The 19,348-nt window shown below is 39.9% G+C and overlaps 1 protein-coding gene across 3 annotated transcripts in view; it reads right to left on the reverse strand.

Moving 5' to 3' along the window:
• TLE4 (TLE family member 4, transcriptional corepressor) overlaps window positions 1-19,348 on the reverse strand; it is a 99,722-nt gene that overhangs the window by 62,629 nt on the left and 17,745 nt on the right. For all 3 annotated transcript variants that reach the window (XM_052777140.1, XM_052777139.1, XM_052777138.1), the window contains exon 5: window positions 4,203-4,265. In XM_052777140.1, the coding sequence (XP_052633100.1) occupies window positions 4,203-4,265 (63 nt within the window). The remainder of the gene's footprint in view (window positions 1-4,202; window positions 4,266-19,348) is intronic.

The raw sequence follows: 19,348 nt of genomic DNA on the forward strand, positions 1-19,348 counted from the left end.
AAAGGGACCAGCAGGGTCACTGCGTCCAGACACCATAACTCAGACAAGATGTAACAACCACTTCATAAAACGTAGTAACATTATTAGCAATATGTGAATAAATTGCTATTAAGATGCCTTCCTTGGTAGAAGGATTACAGATATCTGACAGCTTCCTTGTAGTTGCTGTTTCAGCTCTAGTCTGGGACAAGTCTAAGATGGAGGAAAATAATTTTGTCTTCTCCGCCTCTCACATCTCAGACCAACAACTACTTCCTTTTGAACAGCATGTAAGGACTCCTGCTCTGCTTCTATATAATGGATCTCACACTCTTCATCCAAATTTACCGCACTTTAGAAGCGCCTCTAGGGAATGTATGTACAGAGAAGAGCAAACACATTATAGCCCATATCTCTCTTGTAAAAGGAAAACCATCAACTAATATTGAAGTGTTTGAAAGGAAAAGACTGCATGCAGCATTTCCTTTTTGTATGTTTGGTTCTGTGTATGCATGCCAGTGCTTGGCATTTTATTGTATATTTGAAGTATATTTGACCACCTTATCGTACATGGGGAACTGAAAACTCCTATTAAAGAGCAGTCCTTCTAGCTTGTTATTAGCTAGTTCACTGGCAGTTGGAACGGAAAGTGCACCTTCTGAAAAAGTCTATTACAGCCTCCTCCAGCCTACATAATGCTTGCACTGTGGCATGGAAGTTCACAGGGGCCAATACCATGAACATTTGTCTGGCTTCTCAAGCAGCTTTTGCAGGTTGTGCTGAGCTCCTGGTTGCCACAACTACATCGTTAGCTGTAAATCAGCCAGTCTGTGTGTGTCTCATGAATATAAACACAGTCAATATTTACTCAAAAGAAGGTAACCATGATATATGAGTATCTCCAGCCACATTGAACAAATACCACTATCCAGCACATGAGGTCGTTCAGCTCTTGATAGCCCACAGGGTCCCAAAACGACAGCCACAGGTTGCAGCCAGCCACACACACCACCTTGACCAGACAGGAACCAGCCCCAGCTTGAAAGCCACGGGGTTGTGCAAGTGTCACACTGTGCTGCAGCTGGTAAATTCAGTTGAGAAGAAGTGTAAATTAGCAGAGGCATGATCTACGGCTTTAGATCCAAAATGAATTGCATCTTACTGGCTAGATCATTTGATGATGGGAGTATCAAACTGTCTACACCAGCTGCAGCAGATCAAAACTACGTTAACTGAGTGCTAACAACCTCCAAGTATTAACCTATAACCTTGCAAGCACCCCCTTCACCTTACGCAATAGGAACTACTTTGAGCACATTGGTATCTCACAACATCACAGGGAGGTGGAAAATGACTGTTGCAACACAGGAAGCCTGCAACCGCAGCAGAAATTGAACACACATCGCCCCTGAGGTCCACCTCATGCTTTGACCACAAAGTCACTCTTTCCTATCAAAATGGGAAGCTCGTATTTTTTGGTGCTGTTTTTTACAGTCTGCCGAAGCTGGAGTCAACATAAAAACAAGGTACCACTTCACTGTGTATTTAGGCAGGTTAGGAACTTTATTTCAAATATATGCTTAGATGATGTACAGCACAGCAAAACTGACTGAAGCCTGGAGAATTTCCTGAATACTTTACTGGATTGCCCCCTGAAACAAAGCAGACACTAGTACACAGTAGGGTGATGTATTATAATTGCATCCTTTTCACAAGATCTCTAGTGATTTTGGCCACGATTTCTTACTTCTAAGTGAGTTATCGCAAGCCATTGATTCCTTACAAAGTTAACAAGCAATAAGACAAGTTAACCTGGTGCTATTATGAGGCAATAATGTTGCCATCAGTGCATGTAACCACTGTATTTTGTTCATTTTTCCCTCAGGCACAATACAAAGGAGCCTGATCGCATTTTTCAGCCACTATTCCACAATTAGACTGTATGCAAAACACATAAACAGCAAAAGCATGCTGCAATTCAATCCTCTATTAATCTGGATGATGAAATAAAGAGGCTTCCATTAAGACACTCACTTTTTAAAGACACAAATTAGATAGAAACCAAGACTAGCAGAATAGTCAAATCTGGAGATCAGTTCTCTTCTGGAGATCAGTCCTCATCAGCATATGCCAATATAAACTGATTTAAGTAAGTTACTGCATGTGAGCACCACATCAGAGATTCTCCTCAATGGACGAAAAGAACAAAGTACCACGTGCAGCCTTCACAGTGCCTTCTCCCTCTAAGGCAGGGACTTAAAATGTACCAATACCAGCTTTCAGGAGCATGAGTCCCAGGCGATTTAGCTCCAGGGACAGGAGAGCACAATGCATAGGGAGCAGAGAAAAAGGAGAGAGCCCATGCTCACCTGAGTGGGATGCCACTAACATCAAAGCTCAAAAACCTACAGCCTTCCCCCCCCCCCTTTTTTTTTTCTCCTCAATTCCACATGAGCATGTAGAGGGGGTGGAGGCTAGGATTTCCAAAATCAAAGGCCAAAATCTATCAGTCAGTGTAAATCAAACACGTCTTTCTTCAAACCTATTGTAAGACCATGTAATCCCTTTGCTTGTCCAATTGGCAAGAAAACACCTACTCCAAGAAAGCACATGGGCTGGGTTTGCAGAAGCAGAGCAATGTGACTTACTTGTGTACAGTAATAAAGTTTTGTTTAGCATTTCAGCTGAAAATAGCAGTACCAGTACCACCACCAGTGTAATGGTACAAAGTTTCTAAACACAGTATCACATACTCTAGAGAAGATGTCTCTGTCGTGGAAATGCTGATCCCATATCTTTGCCAAGATCACAGCTTTGCCTGCCAAGTACTCACCCCTGCCTTTGTTTCAAAATCGTGTCATTTTAGTGCTCACTTTAGCATGAGTATGAATCAGCTTTACACCTCGTTTTTATATGCTGTGCTGTTCCTGCACAGCAGATAAAACCCTGTAACTGTATGTATAGAGATTCTGTAGCAGTCAAAGTATAAAATCAACAGCTACTCCTTTCAGATCCATGCAGGACTTGAATTCTGGTCCCCCAGCAATATAACTAGATCATTACACACCATTTAGTTTCCACAAATCCATCTTTATAAGCAGAGAGTACAGCGGCACTCATGAACATTGTCAGGTTCTAGTTTTGATAGTGTTATTCTCATTTCAAACACACACAGATGCACACACACAGAGCGCATTAGCTGAATGCTAATATCGAGCACACAGCCTCTCGTTTGCAGCAGGATGAGCAGCTCTCTTCAAACGCAATGGCATTTTATGGACCAACTGAAAAGGTGGGCGAAAGAGTCGCAGCGTGTTCTCAGGCACGATGTTTTACAGATGAAATGCACAGAAATATACCTTCCAGCTTTGACTTCTCAGCTACCGATTCTACTGCAATGAAACCATGCATTAAACAGATGCATGCCAGCCTGCACCAGCAGACCCCAACCTCCAGCCCCTGTCCTCCAGCGGGGTGGGCAGGGGAAGCCATTATGCACCCGAGGTCTCCTTTCATGAACCACGCTTTCATTTTATTTCACACATGCCTGTGGCTCCAAGGCTCCCTCACTAGCTCCCACCAATTCCCCCAAATCCCAGTGCCCCTCAAAGTATCTACAATGCACTCAAGATAATACCAGCAAATCATAATTTGGAGGAAATTAGTGCTTAGAGAAATTAGCTCACAGCGAGTTTCAGTCTTCTGTATATATTCCCTAAATACACAGAAAACATAAAAGGATTTAAGGTAATAAGTAATCTGGGATGCAGAGAGAAAAAAGGCAGAAAAAAAAGCTGCATTTGTATGCCTGCTACATCACTACTCGGTATACCAAAATAGAAGTTTCTGCCGAACTTTAATGCCCGCTGCCAAGAATGTAGCACAAATCATGCCTTTCTAGCATTTTTGCAAGCTGTCCTCTGATTTCAGACCAACAAAGTCATAATTGTGAGAAAAACTGCATTGTACATAAGAGCAAAATCCTTAAACAACTAAAATTTTGCTTAGCACATTACAACATGTTCCATTTCATAAACGTATTTCAATGATATTATAAAGGACTTGGAGGAAATAATCAAGTTACAGTGACAACAGCCCAGTGGAAAGTCATCTATGAGCACCAAGAGATTCATAAGGAAACAGTCTCAACACAAAGTCCCCCTTTTGTAATAGATACAATGAGGCAATCGTTTAGATCACCACCAGTACAAACAACTACCTACCTCTTGGGACAGGAAGGGAATGACTTGTGCACATATAGCATTCAGTCTCTTGACAATTTCTGCCTGCAAGAGACAAGAAGAAAGAAGTTCAATTATATAAATTCTCAGATGCGATTGTCACCTATGAACACAGAAGATATATTTGTTTGGTTGTTTTTTTTTTTTTAATCTCTAGTCATCCTCTGACCAGGACAGAGTATCAAAATAACAAAAGTATTTGGACACCAATTCAACAATACCTACAAAGCTAATAATTTCTGGCTAAGAAGTTTTCCTTAAAAAACACAGTTTAGAGCTGACATAATAAAAAGTTAGGTCTGATTATGCAATCAAAGGCATTTAAAAAAAAACAAACCTTAAGAAGATGTAATGAGAAAAGATAAACAAAATACTGTGTAGCGAACTAAACTCTCTCCTAAGAGGCAAAAAGAAGGATCATTTCAGATTACAGCAATGCCACTGTAAGCAAAGGGAACAAATAAACCAGTTATTTCTATACTAACACTGCATATCATGAGAACATTAGCAACACAATATACAACTTTACTGATAATCATTCTACCACATATTCTAGAAAGGGATACTGCAGTCTTGTATCATATTTATGTTGTTATCAAATCCGCGGTTAATAGTAGTTACTTTCCTGTTGCAATTGTGATCAGAAATGAATAATATAAAATGTTTTATTTCCATACTGGAGATCAATTCTTATTCTGTGTATTTAATCTGCAAATATCAATAGAGACGGAGGAGATTTGGAGAGATAACACAAGAATTACAGCTCCAGAAACAGAGTATTTAAAGCCACATAAGACTTTCTTACAATAAATCACAACTTTCTTATAATATATTGTAACCAGGATCAGTTCCTCATTATACAGTAGGACAGAATGTTCTTCCTCTTGCAAAGTCACTAATGATACGACGAAGAGATAGAAACTTGTGCAATTTAGGCTTCCTTCTTTTAAAAGCAACTCTTCCAGCCTTTTTGCTATGCTGTCTTTTAAATTGTGAATGCTTAGAAAAGAACCCATAGAACAGAAAGGCTCAGAACTAGCAGTAAAAAGTCAGAACCACATAAAAAATAAGTCTTGGTTCAAGAAATATTACAATTACACCGCTACATAAGCAGAAGACACGGTATGCTAGAGGTAAGGGTACATGTGAAACTAACTCTGCCCCCTTGTGCATACTGTGATACACTCGAGTTAACACTACTTTCCAATATAATTTCTTCATTTCTCTGAAATCCATCTAAACTCCCGTAGGTTACTTATACAGCAATTTCTATGTTACACTGTCCCAGTATCTTCTCACTGGTCTTCACTGTTTATGCAAGTCCTCATCTCTTTAAAGTTATGCATTTTAATACAGTTTTTACATTCACCTACCACACCTTTTCTGTTTATTCAGCAGCATAGGTACCTTAAAGGACATTTGAGAATATGTTCTGTTCGCCACAAAGCTAAACTACCTGCTAATTTCAAAGGTCTATATGTGCCTATAATATCAGATATATCCCACAATGTAAAATTTAAATACCCCTTTAAATAGATAGTGCTCACTACACTAATTGACACAGACGTTTACGAACTGCTTGTTACACAGAGCAGTACAGGCAGCGACAAGTTGTGTGCATCTAAGCTTCAGCCAGAGAGCTTGCATGATCCAACACAGCATTACTTGAGAAACAGTATTTGATTAAGGAATTGTAGACCGTAATACAATGAACGGCTGCAAAGTACCTGTGCTGTAGTGGTTCAAGCACCATTATTTAGGCTTTTCCAAATTTGGGGTCCCAGCCACCCTGCTATTTTTTTTTAAAGGGATCTCCCAAGTCCCTTAAAATCAAAGAAAAAAACTACATGTCCTGCTCTTAGAGGCTTTTCCACACAAAAACTCCAAAGTGCTGCCTGCTTCAAGCTGAAGCCCCTTCTGACCTGTCATTTAACACACATACCTGCCTTAGTAAAAAAAGGCACATGATGCTTTCCTCCACTGCAAAACAACTCCTCCTACCCATCTTTAAAATGCCTGTCGCAACCGTACCCACCTCCTGTACAGCTCCTTAGGGGAGCCTTTCGTTTGGCTCTGCTCAGCAGAAGACCACTCTTCCACCACAGCTACTACGTTAGTTGGATGCCTCTACTGCACTACTTAGGAACTGAGAATAAAACTGGCTCGAAAGGCTATGCAGGAGCTCAGCATGTAATTTTAAGAGGCTTTTAGATCCACAGATTTTAAGGCCAGAAGGGACTGTTACAATTGTCTTATCTGACCTCCTGAGTAACACAGGCTGTAAAACTTCACCGACTTCTTTACCAAACCAGTCAATTCTAGTTCAGCTAGAATATAGTTTAGTCAACAAAACTAATTTTATTCAACTCACTTTGAGGCATTTCTTCTCAGTTAAGGCACTCAACCTCAGCTATTTCAAGCTATTTCAGCTATGATGTTTTTCTTTTGATCACTGCCCTCCTCCCTCCCCAACAGAAGAAGTATGTCTCTTTTCTACTGCTCTTCCAGCCAAAAAGCGGTTGAAACATATTTGCTCAGTATTTATACAAAAATTCACCGCCGGCAGATTCTGAGCCTGGGAAACGTTAAGCTAAAAAGCATCTTCCAAAAAGCTCTAAGTAACTGAAAACAGGTGGCTGAATATGAATGGTTACACGACTGTAATAAACCTCTTGACATCAATCCCACTGGAGTGCAGAACAGCAAGTCTTTCCATAGTGTACACAAGAAAGTGAGGTGGTGGAGACAGCACCCAGCTCAACCTGTGGAGAAGAAAAAGAGCTCGCAAATGACTTCAAGAGATTGCCACGATGTTCCCCAGCAGCATTTCTCAGCTAGGCAAGGGGCCCGCTAGGCCAGTCACAACAAAGCTGAGAAGCCCTCGCTATGCCGAAGCAAGTGTTTACACTATTTCGTTATTAAAATGGTCTTCACTTCCCCTAACAATGAGCGTCCCCAGTGGTGTGGTTGTGCGTACAGTTATGTTTTATCACCCTCAGCGCTCCGGCAGCAAGGAAACAGCCCAGCGGAGCAGCAGTGGACTGCAGAGGCACAGCATGACCGGGGCACGGACTGCCCACCTTTGGAGGCCACAGCCAGCAGGAAGGCATGAAGGAAAACACTGTGTACGTGCACAAATGACAGGAAGGACATTGCAGATTCTGTACCAAAAAAAATCTTAGGTCAGACATTTTCATGCAGTAAATACAGAGTAACCTCTGCCTTGGCACTGCAACTCTTTCTGCAATTAGCTGCAGGGGAAAACACCACAGCAACCAGCTTGACTGTTTACAAGAAATACAAGAAAAGGAGTTAGCTGCTGGAAGGTAGCTAGAGTGGGTTTCTTGCAACGCCACCCTAAAACTGGAAGGCGTAGGTACTGATGACGTAGGTTAGCATCTCGGTAGACCTATTGCTGCTGCCATTGGAGGGGGCCTGGAAACTCTGTACTCTTATGCAAAGAAGATCAAGTCAGACACAAAATAAAACACGAGTCCACTGCACATTTGTACACTCATACAGATTTTTAAAACCGTACATTTAAAAACCAGTTTAGGATCTTCTCTTTTCTCTTAGATGTCAGGCCACTGGGTTTTTCATGACCAACCTAACTGGCAAGAGAAAGAAAAAGTATCATTTCATAAAATCAGGCAGCCAGTTCCTCACATGGAAAGGCAAAGTTGCCTCGGAAACATGGCTGCTTCCACGGTCATCTAATTTTGCCTCTTTTGTCCCATGGGACCAGGCTTTACAGAGGCATCATTTATTTACAGGCCTTTCCACTGGGCTTCAGTTATCGGCCAATAATACTGTGGACACACACACTTCTTAATGGCCTATGTTTTGAAACCAAGTCTAATCTGATGGCACAGCGCCCAAACTCCTTTTCCAGCATAGCCATTAAAGGATGTAGGTTATTGCTGTTGTCACCATTGATATTTGTCATTGTAATGTAATTAGGGCCCTAAAATGATGCATTACAGCCCTTGGCACAGCTTCTATTAAAATCTTTTCTTCTGCTCACTGAACTGCGACCTGCTTTCTGATGAATAACAGACAGACAGCTTTAGGGTGAGGAACAGATTCATCAAAGAAGTATTTTTCAGCTGTGGAAATAAAATAAATTAAAAATAAATAAATAAATAAATAAATAAATAAATAAATAAATTACAGAGGACAACCTAAGAAGAAAAGCACAAGGCAGCATGGGGCGGGGGGGCAGGCACACAGCGCATTTGAATTTCATCTGACCACTTGAAATTCTGATTGCATCTGATGAATCTTTCTTACGACAATATATTCCCAGCCTGTGAATCACATGGTTAATCAGGGCTCTAATCTGCTATCCATCAGCCTATGCCAGCACTGTAACTTCCAATCAAATTTATAGGTTATATGGGTCACGCATCCCTGAACAACTACATTCACGGATATCCCATTTAAACCGGCAGATTCTGAAATGCTGTTGTTAGGGTTACTGAATGTTATAATACTATTCAAAGCTTTATGAAAGCTCCTGATAAACAGCTGCTAAATTATTGCCTGTGGATACAGCGTGATGCTCTGAAATAGCATTAATGGCCCAATAAAAGGGTGATTGTTCATGCCAAAATATAAAAAGGATAGCTTTTGCTGCCACAGTTTGTCAAATATGTTAACAAACACCGACACTTCTATTACTCCTTTCCCTAAACACAAAAGATGTTTGGTTTTGCATAAAAACACACCAGCATGGAACCAGAAAAGATGAGGGAGAGACAGGCAAGGAAGGCTCAGGCTGGAATCATCTTCTTACTTATCTAATGTAAAGTTTGTACTGTTTGCATCCTTTGGGAGACACTTACAAAAGACACTATTTTAACAGTTTTGAGCTCTTTCCATAGCCACTTACATGGCATCTTTTTTAAAAAGAGAAAAATTAAATATTTATTAACTACAATGTTAATAACTTTTTCTTTTTGTTATACATATAAAGAGACAATAATAAAATCACTGTGCCAGAATCTGATCCAAGTAAAGGAATGAAGACCCATATCAGTTAACAGTCCCTCAGCATTATTGTAGGGATACAACACAAGAGCAACAGCTTAGGCCCTCGATTCAGCCAACAAAATCTTTTTGACCAAAGCCAATAGTTAAATGGTACTTAATTGCCTAAATATGCCTAAAAACCTGACCTTAAATTCGTAAGCGCCTGTGAAGCATTCTGAAAAATGTTCAGTGATAAGCCTGTGGGCAAGGCTACACATCAGGTCCTGTGAGGTAACCAAGCTGCTGAAGGGGGCTCAGCAAACCTGGTCCTTGGGGTACAACCACAGCCCCGCAGCTACCACCTGTACGCAGAGGGGAGCATGTGACGGACCATTAGACTCCTAAATCCCTTTGAGGATGGCAACATAGGGGTTTAATTCAATTTACCCTTGCCACACACAGCTCAAATAGGACATAAGCACAAGGTGAAATATGGAAATGTGTTTAAGTGCCTTGATAAGTATTTTAGCATATGTCCAAATTCTTAGCACAGATGAGGACTAAAAGAGAAGCAAGAGTCATATAAACTCCAGATATTAAAATACTCAGAAATGTTCTAATACATAGGGAGTTCAGAATAAATTTGTTGCTTAAAAATCTCCATTTGCATTCTTTTTTGGCAGAAAAAAAAGAATTGGGATTTTATTTATAGTATATAAACTTCAGGAAAATATTTCTGCTATATTTCACAAAGTTCCATAGTTATTACAATTATAAAAAATTGCTGGTAAAGAATTACCACTGGAGGCTGTAGGTCTGTCAGTGGAATGGAAACAAAACTACTATATATGTATTGTTGAAATAAAACAGGATAATAAAACACTATTGGGAAAGCCATTTCAGCAGCCAGTAGGAAAAAGAATATATGCAATTACACTTTCAGAAAAATAATCTGAAACAACTGTTATTTCAGGTTTAATTTGTTCTACACAATGCAGCCTTTTCCAAAAAGATCAATCTACTTTATTAAGTGCTTACCAAGAACACATGCACACACCCATAATATCTAAACAAGCATTTCACAAATTAGTGAGAACAAAACATTATTACACTGTATGAGACATATCATGATTCTGAATAAAGCAAGCAAAAAAGCTAATCTTAGTATTTCACAGAAAATTAACTCTTCTTTCATAAAGAAGAATGTGTTTTGTTTTAATCACAGACTGTTGTCTGAAAGTGCTTACTCCAGTTCTACAGAACTGGAGGAAAAACTGCAAGCCCTGAATATAAAATTTCTCTTCAGCCCTAAAGGAATGGTGTTTGGAAAGTGAGCCACAAAGAGTCTAGTCTTGTAGTCAAAGAGAGTGGACAGTAAAGTTCTCTGGTGAAAAGGATACTAAACAGAAAACTTCGACACTAAGCCAATTGCTTGAGTTTAGGAGATTTAATCTCAGCAATGCATGTACGAGTTGAACGCAAGCAGGACCACCAGACTCTACCGAATAATCATGGGTACATTCTTCACCTCATTCCCCTATCAACCTTCTTTACAAACATCCTAGCTAAGCTCATGAAGTACTGTAAACTTGATACTTACCCTTTGTAAGTTAATCTAGGTGCTTATTTTGCACAAAATGCTGCAGACAGCAACATAAGCAATAAATCCGAGTGGCTGAATTTTCAAAATCAATTTTTTAATGTACATCCCAATCCGTGGGCTGCTGAAGTGAACTGGTAAGATGTGGCTTTTATTTAATGTGTCAAGAACCACGTGGAGCTCAACTGAGCAGGAAAGGATAAATATTGAATCATTCATGATTAAGACAATAAAAAGCAAGTCAAGTAAGGTGACATATAAACATGCTTCAAGCCTGTCACTTGAGGAAGTCAATGTTTTTTGTTAATATTGACTTCTACCAGCAAGTAGGGGAATAGAAATGCACAGCCTGGAGATCCCCATAGTCCTTCAGTTGTTCAGGCTGCCACCAGGTAGTAAGCTGCATCCCGCCCTGCCGTGCCACAAGCACCTGCAGAGCGTCCAGAAAAAAGGTTGCAAGTGGAACTTGAAATGGCAGAGTGGCTTCCATTTCCCTTCCTCAAAGGCAGCAGGAAATACTTGCTGAAAAAACAGACAGAAATGAGTAAGAAGGGGACACTGCCATGGGAGGTGCTGTTTCCAGCAGTAGACCTTTGAAGTCCTCTATAAGGTACTATCCTTTCACCTACCAGCAACACTCAGCATTTCACAGCAATACTTGTTTTGTGAAATATGGCCTCATAACACAGGGATGAGAATTTTCCACCACTCTCCACCAACTGAAGGAATCTGACTTCATAGTTTAAAAAAACAAACAAAACTTTTTTTTAAGCTTATAAACCCGTGGCATCACACTAAGACAGCTTCATCTCCAAGTTCAGTCTTTTGTATCTGTCTCCTGGCTGCAATTAGGTCAGAATTTCCCATTTTAATCTTTCCTGTAACAGCTGAAACACAGCAGTACATGCACAATCACCAGTCTCTTACTACTCGATTCCTCCCCTCACACATCCCTCCAAAGAGTCTGACCACAGTTCTTCTGCAACTGCTGGAAATGGCACAAGCCATCCTGAGCCTGTCCTTGCAACTATATGCATACAGTGGTTTTAGTGCGCAGTTCTAATTTAATTGGATGCAGAAAGTCCCCTATTTATTTACATCACAAGTTCATACTCTGTTTCTGAGGCATAGCAGGAGAAGCAGTCAGAAAGAAATACTGCGGATCAGTAGTTTCAATGTATACATCATAAAAAACTAGAAAGAAAGGTGAGAGATAGCCAAAACCTGTTTCAGTAGGCTTATGTTTAACTTCAGGTGTCCTTAACTGCACTGGAAAAATATTAAGGAGGCAGCATTTCAGGAAAAAAGCTGAAAACCTCAAGCAGGTGAATCTAAAAGAAACCATGCTTTTAAAATTTACATATATAGTGCTTAGGAAAAGGGGTTCTGATGCTCTTTTAAAATGTTACCACAAAATAAACACTAAAATCGTTTTCCCTCTACAAAACAGAACTGTCAGTGTCCACTTCTGATCCCCACCAGCACTTAACCTTTCATTTGCAAATACACACAAAGGAAGACTCAGACGTAGCTATAGGCACCCATTACCCCACATACACTCTCTGTATTATGCCTATAGTGCTTACCCTGGAGCAGTATGCTCCAAATGTTAATCACCAAGATGCTGATATGCTATCACAGTTGAGAACTGTGAAGATTGTGCCAGACTTCCAGTTACATCTACTAAGTTGTACTGTTCAGTCTTGAAGCTTGCAGAAAACACTGCAACCAATGGTAACACATAATAGTCTGACAAAAAAGAAGGAAGAAAATTTAGTTTCTCCAGCAAGTGTTGCGTTGTTCCAGGTTTTAATGAACTACATAGAGCTGATCAATAAACTTATAAAAGCAGCAATCAGAAGTCCCCCATAAAAACAGGAAAAGCAACGTGACTGCTGAACTCAATTTATTTTCTTCCAGATTCATCTGGAGGCCAGGAATTAGCCCTTCTGCATCAGGAACAAGATCACTTCCTCTCTTCCACCTCGGTTTCCTTTGCTTACCCACCTCAGCCCTGCAGGTCATGAAAGGTGGAGCCCATAGCCTGTCTGATTCATTGATAATCACACTTGATTACATTTGCTTCCAGAAAAGATAAGTACTAGGAATCAGCACACATTCAGTACATTTCTTAGGTCTGGTTACAAGAATTCTTACAGTGTTTGAAAACTCTGTCATGTTTCGCCTTCAATCCCTCATCTCTTCTTCCTACACAGCAATTTCACACCACGTGGTGAATAGCTATCAATTAGCTTAAGAAATCCAGCAAAAACCCCTGGTATTTATTTCAAGGAAAAGTAGTCCACACAAAGGAAACATTTTAACGCCTTTTCCATCACAACTTCCTGTTGTACTATGAAAATGAGCAATAGTCAGATACGATTTCCATGGATTAAGGTGACAGATTTTTGTATCTGACATAGTAGACAAAAATCCTGCCCCTTTTAAGTCAGTACACAAAAGCATGATTATAACAACACCCCAAAAGAGATGAAAGAATAGTGCAGTGGATATTACAGCAATGCTATAATCAAGCTTCAATTTTAGATCCTTGCAATGACACAAATTCAAATAAGGCATATTACTGTTGTAAATACTCTGATAAAGAAATTAAAATTTGATTATATAAAAGAGTTAGGTTTGATTAAGAAGCAGAAAATTGTGAAGCATAATGTATAGGAGTGTTAGGTTTGAAATGTAGTCATAGAAACTTTAGGAACTGTGTTATGTGTGACCATAGGAACCTTAGTATTGTTAAGTTTGAAATAAGCCAACCATAGAAACTTCCCCAGGAACTTACTGGTTTTCTTATGTTTTGTTTCAAGAAACTAAGGAAACCGTCATGGACACCAGTTTGCTGCTTGGAAACCCCCTTACCCTTCCCATCTCAATTTTAGTATAGAGGATTCCAATCAGTAGAGCTAAGTGAAATTGACCAATGATTGTTTTAAATAAGAATATTGATAAGGTGATATAATCAAAAGGCCAATCATTATAAAGAGCAAGCATAATTTATAAATTATAAATTTAAGAGCGCGCATAGTATGAATTTTTATGTAAAGAGCTTATGTAATAATGACTTGACAGAAAACATTTATAAAAACTGATGAATTTAATGTTAAGCTGGACACGCCTTTGGAGGAGCGATCCCCCGTGTCCCCAGTGCTGCAATAAAGGAAGTGCCTGCTTCTTAACGTCACATCGGTGTTAAGGAGTTTTATTCCGGATTTCAGTAACATTACTACCTCAATTTTTAAACTAGGTGGAAGTATGATGCCCGTTAATTCTTTCTGAAGATAAATAAATATTTCATACTCCTTGGTGGTATTAATCAAGTCCCAGTTTCTGCAATAAAGTGATCATCTGAGAATCAGATTACATTTAAGACACCTTTCTCCCTTATCTCCTTTTCCCACCTAGAGAGGGTTTTGTTTTTTTTTTAAATCAACACTCAACAAGTGAAAGTTATCTAAAATACAAGGGCGTATAAGTAGGGCACATTTTCTTTTACTCTGAACTTAAATGCAGCTTTCAACTTCAGGTCCTGACTCATGATTTCCTCTCCCTTTGAGATGGCAATGCCGCATTCCTACTGAAGCACCAGCCTTAAACTTCCATACCGCAGCACCATATGGATGGGCAAGCTAGGATGAAGCATCACCAGCCTTGTCACTCCGGGCTTACACCATATCGCATAGGATGACACAGTCAGTCAGGACCCCAATTCCTTTTCTCTGGAGCAGGTTGCCCCGAGAGTAGGAGGGACAGTACCAAGGAGCTGGTGAACTAAAGTGCATTCATCCCACAAGGAAAGACTGGAAGTTCCAGCATTTCACACATCTCTGCTGCCACTCAGACGATACTGACTCATAGTTGTATTTTTTAAGTAAAACACTTCCCGCAAGGACTAGCTAAACAGCAGAATGCTGCTTTCCTGAGAGCAACAACAAAAAAATAGTCTGTAGCTCCGACTCCTATTGAGGAGAAAATACTGATATGAATTCTCATTGCTCATAATTTCAATCGTTGTGGATCATAACTGAGACAAGGGGAGTCAAAAGAATCTCAGTAGATATAATAAAGGGGGATCTGCTGAAAATAACTCTATTTGGATTTAAGCATTTCTGAAACTATGGTTTCTTGCTATTTTTCCCCTAAGTGAAGGACAAAGAAAGAACAGGTAATTTTATCCTTCAACGTGTGAATATCTAACAAGTCGTAGTTTCACTAGCGAAGTACATCTAAAATAATCAGGCAGTTTACGACTCTCTGACCTTCCTAAGATGACCTATTTGCAAAGCAAATGCTAAGACATTTGCAAGACATGCATGTTTAATACGTTCAGGAAAATTCACTTGTCCTAGACAGCTGGATACTCTTAAGTACATCTTGATGTTCGATTCATTTGAATGGCACTCCCCCAGAAAAACTCCTGCCAGGACAGACTCTGAGTCAAGCAACACTAAATGGCATTTATCTTTAAATTACATCAGCATTACTGAAGTTTTCAAATACTCTTCATCCAAGAGGAATTTCAACATAAATTAACTTTTTAAACAAACACAAAGTTTAAGAAAATACCATAAAAAAGCAGAACAGGAGGCATGGAGCAAAGGGGAACTCTCTGGTTGGGAAATGTAGATTTCATGAAACCTTTTCCAGTGCTGTATTTCCCTGCAAGATCACACTTTGTGTGGAGAGCTACTATGAACTGCATTGATTTCAGACAAATGCTCAAGATACACCATATGTTAAGTGCGCTCTTCATCATACTGCACCTACAGACAAACATCTAGAATGTGGAAAGTAGGTAAAATGTAAGCAAATGAAAGGGGTAAATAATCAACTCTGTAAACAGATTAACCATGTGATAATAATATCAATGCATTTCTCCTTCAACGTGCTTTTCTCAGAAAAGGCATCAAACAGGATTCCTTTTAAAGTTGGTCCAATTTCACACCCATGACCTCCCTACAAAGATGCCTGGGCCAGAAATACAGATTATGCAGCCACCAATTATGCTGTATCTGCTCTTGAGACAGAAAGAAGGCTTTTGCTGTAGCTTCACATGCACTTTAAATTGGCAAAAAAACGGTCACTGAAGAGGCTCTCCCCTAATCCAGCTACTCCTGCTCACCCCACTCTTACGCTGCTAGCATTTTTGCAGGTATGTGCTGAACTAAGCAATGAACTTACCTAAGTTAAAACCCAGCCGCCACCCACCCCCCAAAAATTAATTTTTTTAAATACAAACCCCATCACAGACCCAGTTTACCATGGGGTTAACCAAAATGCGGCATCACCCCTTTCACTACCAATGCCATCTTCTGCCCACTTAAAGTGCACAGAAAACTTCAGTCTCGGACACACAAAATCTAAGCTGAGACTTTTTGTGAACACTCCTTTAAGTCAGAAAACAAGAGCATGATTAAGAGAGCAAACCACACAGCAGCACTCCCGGCAAGCTGCTCATCTTGTTATAGATACCGATACTTCTCTGGGCATGGGAAGGCACTCTGTTTCACTTCCTCCACTACCCTGCAACCAAGACGTATTGCAATCAACCACATCCTAAACTTTTCACCTCTCAGGTTAGGATCACAATCTGGTTTAGCTGCAAGTTCCAACTAGTGTTTAGAGTCACCTGTTAGATCATCTGGTAAACCAAATCACCAATACCCAATTGCACAGTGAATTCAAAACAATAAATAAATAAAAACTAGTGTACATTAGTGGTGGACATACTAGCTAGGTAGTGGCCAGATGAAGAAATCAAATGCTGTGGTCGAAACTGAAAAAACCACACTCATAAAACAATGTATGTTTTTTCAGTTATAGCAGACAGCATGACAGACAGCAAAACCACATTTCTGTGCCTGGGGTGGTTTGGTTTGGTTTTTTTTTTTAGTGGATCTCTGGCTTTTTGCCATGGAGTAATTCCATGGTTTACCAAAATGCAGGCTCTGGGCTTGTTAATTTCATATTTAGTTTGCCAGGTCTGTAATCTTGCCACACTTTTAATCAAAACGGTTTCAGGCTAGCATTTATATGTATTTTTACTTATTCAAATCCTAATATTTTTACCCACAAAAATACACAGAGGTTGTATCTATTTTGGTTTATGAGAATCTGTTTTGCACAAACTATTATAATGATTCGGTTTTGTAACAGCAGCTTCCCATGACAATTAGAGACTTAGTTGTGCTATTCTGTTTGCATTAGAAATTTGCCAGAATACAAGAAAGGAAACCTTAAAATCATTGAACTACCTACTGACTGTTTGCAAACCTCTTTGTGTATAATCACTATCAGTTTTTCACAAAGACAACAGAAAAAGCCGTGGGGGAAGAGGAAGGGAAATAGGTTTGATGACTAGTGGATAGCTCAGACCGTGTTTCCTTTGTGTGAGCTTCAGTAAAGATAAAAGACTAAGTTGGAAAATATTAACCTTTAATATAAACGGAAGGCAGTTCAAAATGACCAATTTCTTTACTGAAATAACTCAGTTCTCACTATTGTAACATACCATGTTGCATAGGTGAAAGCAAAGGAAAGAAGTGAGAAAAAGTTTATTTTTTAACAGTCACCAACAAGGTATACGGTGACTTTACCATCCCAAGTGTAACTTCAGCTCGAGAACACAAAACTGAAGTTGCCTTGAACTAGGTGCAGAACTGCATAAGAAGCTGGAGAAATACTACTCAGCACAGTAAAACCTTGCTGACTCCTCACTGTCCTGGTTTCAGCTGGGATAGAGTTAATTTTCTTTCTAGTAGCTGGTATAGTGTTATGTTTTGGGTTCAGTATGACAAGAATGTTGATAACACACTGATGTTTTCAGTTGTTGCTAAGTAGTGTTTAGACTAAGTCAAGGACTTTTCAGCTTCTCGTGCACGGTCATAACAAATCTGTGCCACTACGGGCTGGATGAGAAGGCCTTGGTCTGGGAGCTGCAGCCCTTCCTTGGTGCCCAAGGTGGGGCACGAACCCACGACCCTGATATTAAGAGTCTCATGCTCTCCTGACTGAGCCAGACAGTGTTGCAGGAAGGGCCGCAGCAACTCCCCCCAAATCTATATACTGGGCATGACGTCACACAGTATGGAATATTCTTTTGGCCAGTTTGGGTCAGCTGTCCTGGCTGTGTCCCCTCCCAACTTCTTGTGCCCCTCCAGCCTTCTTGCTGGCTGGGCACAAGAAGCTGAAAAATCCTTGACTTTAGACTAAACACTACTTAGCAACAACTGAAAACAAAAGTGTGTTATCAACATTCTTCTCATGCTGAACCCAAAACATAACACTATACCAGCTACTAGAAAGAAAATTAACTCTATCCCAGCTGAAACCGGGGCACTCAGTTAGCAGGACCTGAGCTAGTCTGTTCAACAGTGGTTAAAGTACACCTGTAAGTACTTCAGTCATTCTCTTGAACACCATCCACATGCACCAAAAAGCACTTTATCTTAACTCTGTACCTGTAAAAAAAGTTTTAAAAATAGATGCCATTTTCTGCCAATGCACCCCAAAGCAATACAAAATCACTCTCAATATCCACGGCAGCACCTGTGTAGAACTCATTTGCTACAGTTGTAAATTAGGCTTTGTCCAGCTCTACTGACTAAGCTAGACTGTACACTAAGAGATATTATAGTCTTGCTAAGTTCACAGCTATTCTGCCTCCAAAATTGGCACACTTCTCAGGAAGGATAACCAAGAAAGGTAGCGGCAAAAGGATGCTCAGGTAGAGAAAGTAACCTAGTCTAAATCCCACTGCTTCACCGAAGTGGAAAAGCACAACAGTTTTTCAGTGGAGAACACCAGATATTAAACCTTCCTCCTATATTATGCTGAAGACAGCCTGCAGACTAGTTATTTCTTTTCCAAAGTCCAACTTGCATTTATGCTCAAAACTACATTTACAGCTTCTCACATGTGTGGGGTATCCATAATGCTGAGGAGCGAAGACTCAATCAAAGCTGTGATCCTCACTGTTGAATACTAAACTGGTTTGCCTAATCTTTTGACAACTCACATTGTCATTATCTTCCTTCAACCTCTGCAACAAATAAATCAAGAAAGAGCCTCGTACGATTCATTGTCTAATGGGCAGGTAGAAATTCAAATGAGGTTAAAAAGAGACTGGGAAACTAGCTACTTGAGATCTACACCAAGAGCCTACCTCAGACTAACTCTGCATAAAACCAGGAGGTGCAAAAAGGTTTAACAAACCCTGTATTTTCCCTAACTTTACAATATAATTGCTTGTTTCAGAGAATCAAGATCCCACTGTGCGGCAACCACTGCATGTATAGCAACAAGCTCCACCTCTGGCATTTGACAAGGTTTGGGCATGCAGAAAGAAGGCAGGGACACGCTACCACAAGGTAATTAAGTTTGTTTTGGTTTTCCCCTAAAAATCCCACTCAGGTAAAAAAGTAGTATTATCCCATTTTCCAGATGGAGAACAGAGGCTGAGAAGATAGATTACCAAGGGCAAACTTCCTTAATACAAATCAAAGCGTTGACTACATTACCACTGAAAGGTGCATCACTGGAG

Source organism: Harpia harpyja, chromosome Z (assembly GCF_026419915.1).
Source record: "Harpia harpyja isolate bHarHar1 chromosome Z, bHarHar1 primary haplotype, whole genome shotgun sequence".
Classification (NCBI taxonomy): Eukaryota; Metazoa; Chordata; class Aves; order Accipitriformes; family Accipitridae; genus Harpia; species Harpia harpyja.